Here is a 10,774-nt window from a genome sequence, read left to right as displayed (position 1 = left end):
TTTCCGGCACCGCAACCCAACCGCACCCTCCCCCTCGTTTCCCTGCCAGGATTCCATGTGCCACCTTTGTAGACGTGGGTGCTGTGACTCAGCTGTTAGAGAAACCCTGGCCTGTTAACTGGGAATTGCAAACATATTATTTTTATAATCTGTTGGACCACGGGGTGATAGTTTACTTTTTCAGACTCTAAAAGAATTTTTCCAGTAAGGGCTAGCTTGTGGAACATACAGCTTTAACAAGAGAGCTGCTGACGTGTGTTGTAGACACTGATAGGCCTTTATTAGAATACTTTGGGTTTCTACCTGTCCTTTGTATACATGAGGAAGGAAATCAGAAAGCACAGGAAATAAATGACATTCTTGAATTTAATAAAATTTTCATTTAATCCTCAACATTTCCAGTTAGTATTTCAAAATACTTAATTTGGGGAGAATAAATGAACTATCCCTTGAATCATGGTGAGAGTGATTTATCTGTATTAACTTGTTTGCCATTATTACTGGTAGTATTTGCAGTACAATTCTACAGTTATTTTGAGCAATTCTAAAATCCAAAATTTTCTGCAGACATACCCCTTTGAGTTTAATCTAAGAGGTTAAAGTGTACTCTATATCCAGTTATCATGAATATTAATAGGAATGGGTGATTACTGGGTAATGTCCTGACCCCACAGGCAGGGTTACTGTCTTGCAGGGCAAGCACATATCATCGTCACTTTATGATTTACACATTCTGAATTCCAACCAAAATAATTTCTGAGATGATTTTGTGGACCTGTAATTTTTCTAGTTATATAGAAATGAAAAACAGAAATGGAATCATGATACACATACCATTATGTAACTAGCTCTTTTTTACTTAATATCTTATATCTACATAATAACACTGCATTTTTCAAGTGCATATGTTCCATTTTGGATTCAAGTTTTTAAATTTGTAATATCTTATTGTTACAGATTTCCTAACATCCATGTTTTGGCTTTGATCATCCTCAACTTGTGGGAATTTTGTTTGTGTGTGTACTACAGTGACCAAAAGTTAACATTATGTGTCAAGAATATGTTCATTGTGAATTTAATTCGTATCTTTATATTCCCCTTTAGATTACTGTACCAAATGTACTGTCACTGCATTACAGAAGGTGTATATTGCCCTACAATGTCATGATCATTGGAGTAATAAGGTATGTTTTGAATTTATATGATTGTTTAATATTTTGTTTTTATATTTTGGTGAGTTTGAACATCATTTTACTCTATTTTTTTTTTTTTTTTTTTTTTTTTTTTGCTGTACGCGGGCCTCTCACTGTTGTGGCCTCTCCCGTTGCGGAGCACAGGCTCTGGACGCGCAGGCTCAGCGGCCATGGCTCACGGGCCCAGCTGCTTCGCGGCATGTGGGATCTTCCCGGACCGGGGCACGAACCCGCGTCCCCTGCATCGGCAGGCGGACTCTCAACCACTGCGCCACCAGGGAAGCCCTTTACTCTATTTTTAAAGAAGCTCATGCTATTTTATTGCATTATGCTTTCAACAGATATTTTATAGCTAATTTTTTGGATTATGTTTAAATAGACTTCATTTTACCCTATTACCAAAAAACCGTAGGTGAAAGTGAGGATGGCCAATTTAGTTATAAATAAAGCAAACAGAATTTTTAACTACATTCAACTTCTAATTGATATAAATGATGGGACAAAATCCACTAGTTACATTATGCAATTACTGTTTTATGAACCCTTCTCTCAAATATTCTTACATTCTCACCCACTACTATGTCTTTTCTTATGTATCTGGGTTTTATTCAAAGCCCTTCGTACTTGCTAGCTATGTGATCTTGAGTTTCAAATGAAAACTGCAGTATTAATACGTGACATCTATGGAGTAAATATTTAAATCCTAATACTTTATGTCGTAGAAGATGATTGGAATAAGTGAGGATACCTTTGTTCCTCTGGATAGAAGCATGTAATTTAATTCCTTTGGAAGAATACTATATTTATGGACTTGATGACATATTTATGATCGTTTAGAAAATAAAAATGAAGTAACTATGGTTCAGGCCTCCAAAATGGAGCCAAGTGGCCATTGTGGATATGGTTTCAGGCACCTTTCTACCTCACTGAGAACCTGAACTTTCTAAACTGTATCAAATTCAAGGACACCACCAGTCCTTTTCAAAACAATACCTGCTAGCAGCTGCTAGCCCAACCTTGTAGTTTCAAAGTTCCTCCCCTTCACAACTATGTAATGATTTCCAACACCAACCAAACCCTGCTTAGCAAGCATTCTTACTTCTTGCCAAGGCCAATCCTAATTATCGAAAAATAATTCATGTAACCGTGCTCTATTTTTAAGCTTCCCCCATTTTGTAGTTCATCAGAACACAATTCAAGTGCTTTCTTGAATCTATGCATCCCCTGGTGCAGTCCTAACAAACCCCAAATACAAGGGTTTTTTTTAACATCTTTATTGGAGTATAATTGCTTTACAATGTTTTGTTAGTTTCTGCTCTATAACTAAGTGAATCAGCTCTATGTATACATATATCCCCTGTGTTCTTGGAATTTTTGGTTAACAGACTTGTGCACTTGCAGAAGCTCAAGCATATAAAAGTCTAGCACAAAGGGCTCACCGCTAGAGGTTGAATTGTAGGTAATGGCAACCTTGATCTATTCCAGAAAAGAATCTCCTGTAACAGTCAAGTGGATGATCAAATATTGCAATGACTCCAGGATTACAATGAGCAAAGTGCACTTCTACAGTATCCAGCATTACAGCTTCATAATCGAAAGAGCCTATGATGGTGATTATGTATGCTCTAACACACTATCTAAATATTAAAGACACTCTAAAATATTTACTAGAATCCCATTTATATATCAAACAACGAATAGGTTCACCAGAAAGAAATTTACCTAAGTCCTTATCCTTAAATGTTTAAGAAGATTCCAGCACCTTGATTCTTACAGAAGTTAAGTCAAATGCACCCAGCATGGTTCATCATTATGTCTTACATGATTTAAGGCTTTGGCTAGTTCTGTAGACGGTTTCTTCATCTGGTCCTTCAGTGGTTACTGGCTGCAATCGTCATGGTTTCCAGCAAAACAGAATCAATATAAAGGAGATTCTCAAGGTATCCTTGAGCTTGTGCAAGCGTACAATCCTTAAATATGGTTTTCTTCCAAAAGAAACGAAGACCAAAGTAGAAAATGAAAGTATTTTGGAATAAAGGCATATCAGTGTCCACAACACACATCAGCAGCCCTCCTGTTAAAGCTTTCTTTCTGTTGGCAGTCTTAGAGCCTTCTGTTGTCTCATCATTGGGTCTTATCCCCCTTTCAAAGAAGCTCTCCAGCAACGTTTGTTTTTTACTCATCTTGGCTAAGGCTAGCTTGTTGGCTTACCAAAACTGTGACTGAGAAAAGTGTGCAGTGTGGGAAAGAGACATGGATGGAAGTGGTAAATAAAATAATAGGTGGGCTATGCACGGACTAAAATAAGTGTCAGATTCTGACTGCCACCAGATGCAGCTGTACAATTGAAGTACATCAACTCACTTGCCACTATAAAGCCTGCCACCAGATGCACCTTAATTGACACTTGCCTCTCACTGATAGGGTTTTGATGAATCTGCAAGCAATTGATGTATTATGGTCTCTCTGCTAATGATAATCTGTACTTGCAGCCGCTCCCCAGCACTAGCGTCACCGCCTCAGCTCCACCGCAGATCATCAGGCATTAGATTCTCATAAGGGGTGCACAGCCTAGATCCCTCGCATGTGCAGTTCAGAGTAGGGTTTCCGCTTCTATGAGAATCTAATGCCTCCGCTGATCTGACAGGAGGAGGAGCTCAGGCAGTAACGCGAGTGATGGGGAGCGGCTATAAATACAGATGAAGCTTCACTTGCTCGCCTGCTGCTCACCTCCTGCTGTGCGGTTATCTGTGGCCCAGGGGTTGAAGACCCTTGTCCTAGAGTAATGAAAATAAAGGCAATAATAAACTAATGGGACCTAATTAAACTTAAAAGCTTTTGCACAGCAAAGGAAACCATAAACAAAACGAAAAGACAACTCACAGAATGGGAGAAAATATTTGCAGATGAAGCAACCGACAGGGGATTAATCTCCAAAACATACAAATAGCTTATGCAGTTCAATAAGAAAAAAACAAATAACCCAATCAAAAAATGGGCAGAAGATCTAAATAGACATTTCTCCAAAGAAGACATACAGATGGTCTGTTTTGTTATGTTTGTTCCTTTGTGTTTTTAGATTCCACATATAAGTGAAATCATACAATATTTGTCTTTCTCTGTCTCACTTATTTCACTTAGCACAATATCCTCTAGGTCCATCCATGTTGTCCCAAAGGGCAAGATTTCATTTTTTGTTTCTGAGTAATATTCCATTGTATAGTTATACCAAATCTTCTTTATCCATTCAACTATTGATAGGCACTCAGGTTGCTTCCATATCTTGGCTGTTGTGAATAATGCTGCAGTGAACATAGGAGTGCATATATCTTTTCTATTCAGTGTTTTTGTTTTCTTCAAATAAACCAAGAAAAAATGTAAAGATTTTAAATATTTAAAAAATAAAATAACAGTATAAAATAAAAAATAAATATAAATGAAATAAAATAGTAAAAATTAAAATTCCTAAAGTTGCACATAAAATATTAAAATTTTAAATAAAATATGATAAAATAAAATAGACCATGCTTGAAAATCCCCCAAGCAAAAGTATTTAAGCCCCCTAAGCAAAACTAAATCTATCCTATTTCAGGAACATAAGCGAGACTTAATTTAGCGCATTTCTTGTAAATGCCTCTGAAATCCATAAAACAAATGTCATCCTACAAAAATGGTACAAGGTAATCCCTTTTAATCAAACCCTGCAGTCTGGACACCCCCACCGTAGCTACCAACCTTTGCTAGGGTTAAGAAAAGTCCTCATTTTCACTTTAAAACCATCGTGTAACATCATGCCTTTGAGCTTCCTACTAGACTTGGGGCAAATGTGTTGGCATTCTTAGTAGCATTAGAAAAAGCGCCATTTAAGCTCTGTTTACAATAGCCAGGACATGGAAGCAACCTAAGTGTCCATCGACTGATGAATGGATAAAGAAGATGTGGCACATATATACAATGGAATATTACTCAGCCATAAAAAGAAACGAAACTGAGTTATTTGCAGTGATGTGGATGGACCTAGAGGCTGTCATACCGAGTGAAGTAAGTCAGAAAGAGATACGCAGACGTATCTCTACTACTTGGCAAAGCAATGCTGCAGTCAGCTTGTGGGGATCGCTGCTGATGTTACCCAATAATCACTTGTCAGTTACCTGTTCCTGCTCTCAGCATGCATCATCTAGACACCTAGAGTCCACTTATGGAGGTGCTTTACATTTCTGGTCTCAAGAGTGTTCCCATTCTGGTTTCTAATGTAAATTTATTTACCTCTTGCTTCTGTTGATGAAAAATTCAATTAATAATCAAGGCAAGAAGAAAAAAGAGAATTTTATTTGAGTCAAACTGAGGATTACAACCCAGGAGACAGACTGTCAAAAGTTCTGAGGACTGTTCCACCTGTCAGGAACTAGATGTGCAGTTTTATACATTTTTGAGACAAATAATTATGTCTCATATTGAGAGGTTAACATTATACATAAAGTTCATCAGGGATGTTTTGGTCAGTTGTGCACGTATACAGTGAGTTGTTAGGTCAATGTGTGTTTTGCGTACCACAAAAACAAAAACAAAAAAATTACAATGCTGGTGTCAGAAAAAGGGACCATTTTTCTCAAAGGTTGATTGCATCCTCCTGCCTTGAGGAGGTCTGGTTAATGTTTTATGCAGAGGCACATTGCAAACTGGGAAAACCCCATCCCAAACGGGGACATGTTATGTGGGTTTCAATTCTGACTTAGTTTGTCCTGCCATAGAGAAATTTATTTTTTTCCTCATCAGTTTTCTAGATTAGATACTGCAGTGCAGTGTGGAGGCTTATTTTTCTGGATTTGTCACTAGATGGGGACTCTTTTGAAGTCACATTATTTTCTCCATATCTTACAGGAAATGTACATCATTTTTATCTTTCTTTACTGAAAAAAACAAATTGAATAGATTATGTGGGCACTCATTAGCTATATAAATTTGGATATGTCTCTCTAGGTGGGAAGAATGGATAAAGAAATGGAGCTTATTTTATTCGAAAATCTATCTACATTTATTTCACATCAATTTCAATGATCATTTGGGAAATCTACAAAATATCCTTTCTGCCTTTCCTTCTTTTTTTATGGAGGTAAAATTGGTATATAAGTTTCAGGTGTACAACATTATCATTCAACATTTATGTACATTACAAAGTGATCATCCCCAAAAGTTTAGTTACTATCCATCACCATACACTTGACCCTCTTCATCCATTTCAACCACCCACAGCTCCCTTCCCCTCTGGTAACCACCAATCTGTTCTTTGTGTCTATGAGTTCATTTCCATATCTCAACTGTTGTAAATAACACTGCTGAGAACACTGAGGTGCATCTATCCTTTCAAATTAGTGTTCTTGTATTCTTCAGATGAATACCCAGAAGTGGAATAGCTGAACTGTGTGGTAGTTCTATTAACTTCTTGAGGAATCTCCGTACTGTTTTCCAAAGTGGCTGCACCAATTTACATTCCCACCAACAGTGTATGAGGGTACAATTTTCTTCACATCTTCACCAACACCTGTTATTTCTTGTCTTTTTGAGAATAGCCATTCTGATAGGTATGAAGTGATATCTCATTGTGGTTTTGCTTTGCATTTCCCTGATAATTAGTGATGTTGATCATCTTTCATGTGTCTATTGGGTCCTCTGCATATTTGAAAAATCAGGTTGTTTGGGGGTTTTGTTGTTGTCAAGTTGTATGCGTTCTTTATATATTTTGAATATTAACCCCTTGATGGATATGTGATTTGCAAATATCTTCTCTCATTCAGTAGGTTGCCTTCTCATGTTTTTAAAAAATTATTTATTTATTTGGCTGCATTGGGTCGTAGTTGTGGCACATGGGCTCTTCATTGTGGTGTGTGGCCTTCTCTTTAGTTGTGGCAGGTGGGCTCCAGAGCACGTGGGCTCTGTAGTTGCAGGGCAGAGGGCTTAGTTGCGCTGCAGCGTGTGGGATCTTAGTTCCCCGACCAGGGATCAAACTGGTCCCCTGCATTGGAAGGCAGATTCTTTTTTTTTTCCGGGCCTCTCACTGTTGTGGCCTCTCCCGTTGCGTAGCACAGGCTCCGGATGCGCAGGCTCAGCGGCCATGGCTCACGGGCCCAGCTGCTCTGCGGCATGTGGGATCTTCCCGGACTGGGGCACGAACCCGTGTCCCCTGCATTGGCAGGCGGACTCTCAACCACTGCACCACCAGGGAAGCCCAAAGGCAGATTCTTAACCACTGGACCACCAGGAAAATCCCAGTTGCCTTCTCATTTTGATGATAGTTTCTATGGCAGTGCAGAAGTTTTTAGTTTGATGTAGTCCCACTAGTTTATTTTTGCTTTTGTTTTCCCTGCCTACCTTCCCCTCTTGAAATCATTCCATTTCTAGACTTGAAAAAATAGCTACCTGGTAGATACCTTGCTGTTTCACATTCCCAATATTGAATTACATGAATTAGCAATCATGCAAGAAATATTGCCATCATAGACGTTTGTGAAAATTCCTTTTGCTTGCTTAATAAATTCTACAAAAATTCCAACATCCTTCTTTATCCCATGGGTTCCTGCTTTGGCTGTTGTGGAAGGACAAGGAGCCCAGGCAGGGGTGGCTGGTGCCATTCAGGTTTAAGACAGTTAAAAATAAAAGAAAAGGAAAAAGAAAAGAAAAATAAAATGAAAAAAAAGAGGAACACATAAACCTCATTACTAGAAATATTTACAGGTAAAGGCAGCAGCCATCTATGCCGGAAAAGAATTTTCTCTAACAATGAAATAGATGATCATATACTGCAATAACTCCAGCTTTCCACCAGCAAAGGGCACTTCTATAGCATTCAGCATTGATTGTCATTTTCATAACCAAAAACAACCTAAATTTATAATTTTACATATTGCAAATACACTATTTAATATTAAAGATATTCTAATATATTTAATAAAATACTAGGGTCTAGATGTATGCTATAATTTAAAATGCAAGAAGTTATAAAGTGATAATAAGAGCTTGCCTGGTAGAGTGTACCTGTCCGCATAGTCTAGGACAGTCCCAGCAATCAGTCATTCCTATGAATACTTGTGTTACTTTGGAGAGAGAACACTATGGCCTCACATCAATCTATGCCAGTTTGCTGTCAAATGAGTTTTGCACAGAAATTTACACACAAAAGGGTAGATTCCATAAAATTTTGGATTTTAGAATCACTAAAGGAACTGTAGAACTGTACTCCACACACTGCTAGTGACTCCTGACAAGTGAATTTATAGAGAACTCTGTCTTTCCAGGAAGTCAAGGCCTATTTCATTTATTTGTCTAAGAGTTGAAGATTTGAAATGACTACTGAAAAAGTGAGGATGAAATTTTAAAATAATTTATTTCTTTACTTCCAGTTGTCACTGATTTCATTTCTTACATACACTCTTTAAGAATTAAAGGACAAAAAAAAAGAATTAAAGGACAAAGTAGGAAATTAAAGTACATTAATAAAGACATAGCAGTGTCTATAACACACACCCATGTCATCGCATCCTCTTGTTATGAGCTGTATGTTTCCCATGTTCAGGCTTCACTAGAAAAATTTCGTTTGAGTCTAAAAAAGTAAAGTATCACCCTGTGGTCTAACAGATGGGTGAAAAGGATAATTTTTGCATTCCCTGGGGACCGGCCAGGGTTACATACTGGTTGAGCCACAGCATCCAGGCTGCACAGGTGGCCCATGGAATCCTGGCAGGGAAAGGAGAGAAAGGGTGAGGTTGGGTGGGATGCCAGAAACCAGAGCGATGAGGTGAAGGGTTTCCAGGAAACTGCTCCCGAGGCAGGGAGTCCCCACATTCAGACTCCTGTGAGATTAATCCCTGTGAAGGATTTTGCCCCCAGAGAAATCACAGCAGTTGAGAAATTCTCAGTATAATTGTATTAACATTTATTAAGCACTTACACTTTGCCTGCCATTGCTCTCTCAGGCCCCGTTTCAAACCCCGGATTGGGTGGTGGACACTCCAGTTCAACTCCGAATGGTAATGAGAAGTCAGGCGCCTTGGGAAGTCGCCAGGTTGGAGTTGGGAAGTGACGCGAGCCTAAGCGCTCGAGAATCTGGCCGCAGAAACGCCCCGCCGCAAAAGACAATCCCTAGTTTTCTCCTGTCCGGGGCCCCAGCGCTCCGGCTGCAGGTCAACTCTGAGGTGGGGGCTGGAAGTCGGCTTTGGGGCGAGCAGGAAGAAGGGACACGCCCGGGAGAGTGCCTGAGGGAGACGGAGGCTCTGCGCTACCCGAGGCCAATGCTTCTAGATGCGTTTGAAGCGGCGACAGGCGCTGGGGGCCGTGGAGCAACGTGAAGGTGACTGGACGGCCCCACAGATGGACTGGAAGGGCCAGGGCCAGGGCCAGGGCGAGGGCGCAGGAGCGTTGGTCGGGCGAAGTGGAGTTCTCAGGGCTGCTGGCCGCTCTTTGCTGGATGTCTCGGAGCCCAGCACGTGTGACCCAGTTTGGCAACGCCTATGCTGGACCCCTGGCCGCCCGGTGTGCCCAAGAGACCCCACCGGCCTCCCCCCGCCCAGCAAATCAGGGGACTGAGGGTCCCTGGTGAGAGCTGGCACCGGCCACCCCGTCCCTGCGTCGGGTCCTTCCCCAAAAGCCAAAGTAAGAGAGAGAAAGGCGTTGGAATTTGGTATAATTTATTAAGTAAACGAAAGAAAACTTCACAAATGTCTCTGAAGACGAATTCTTCCATGATTGCTAAACGGAGAGGTGTTATTGTAATGACATCTGTCGCAAGGGATCATCCAATGAAGGGTCTCAGCGGAGATGAGGGCTCCTGGGTCCAAAGGCGGCGGGAGAGGCAGCCCAGGGTCTTCCCGGCCACTGCGTGTAGGTCCGCGGCCACCAGCCTTGGGACGTCCGGTGGTGTCTCTCCAGGCCAGGAGGAGGGCGATGCTCCGGAAGGGTCCCCGCGGTCAGAGGTCGCGGGTTCCAGATGTTGGGTTCCCGATGCCGCAAGACCCGCCCAGGGAAGCTTTGCGGGTGGGCGGCGGCCCCACCTCCTGAGGGCGATTGTGGCTCCTGGCGGGTCGTGGGCGTCTTGTCCGGGGCGGGCTGCCCAGCGCCCAGCCTGCAGGTGCTCTGCGCTCGGGGTCGGTGTTTCGGGCAGTGTGGGTGCAGACGCCCGCAGGCGGTAGAAAGTTGTTCCCCATTGAAGTCCTCGTCGTCCCCGGAGAGCTGGCCCAGCGTAGGATAGAAAGGGAGCTGCCATTCCTCAGGGTCCGCTAAGCTCAAGATTTGCAGCATCTCTGGTTCCTGGGACTCCTCTGCGGAATCCCAGGCCTCGCGCATGCAGCGGGGGAAGTTCGGCTCCATCGCTTCAGCCCCTGAGAGGAGGAGAAGTTTTCAGGGATCCCTTCCCTGCGAATTTATACCTTCCCGTCCAACTTTTTAGCTGTCCAACCAGAGGATATTAGGATGGGTGGTGCCGTTTTTCTCAGGTTTCAAATTGGTTCCGAAGGCAGGACCTGAGGAGATTAAGGGAAAATCCAATCATCTTTGATAAAGTTATTTAAGTTGATTTTGTAGATTGAGAG

The 10,774-nt window shown here is 41.5% G+C and overlaps 1 protein-coding gene across 1 annotated transcript; it reads right to left on the bottom strand.

The window, feature by feature from the left end:
• Positions 1-9,995: 9,995 nt before the first annotated feature.
• On the bottom strand, positions 9,996-10,553 carry LOC136120147 (annexin-2 receptor-like). Its single transcript, XM_065873641.1, has one exon. It carries the CDS (start codon positions 10,551-10,553, stop codon positions 9,996-9,998), a length of 558 nt encoding a protein of 185 aa, XP_065729713.1.
• Between the last annotated feature and the right edge of the window lie 221 nt (positions 10,554-10,774).

This window comes from Phocoena phocoena, chromosome 3 (assembly GCF_963924675.1).
Source record: "Phocoena phocoena chromosome 3, mPhoPho1.1, whole genome shotgun sequence".
NCBI lineage: Eukaryota > Metazoa > Chordata > Mammalia > Artiodactyla > Phocoenidae > Phocoena > Phocoena phocoena.
Note: the sequence above shows the minus strand (reverse complement) of the source record. Positions and strands in the feature narration are given on the sequence as shown.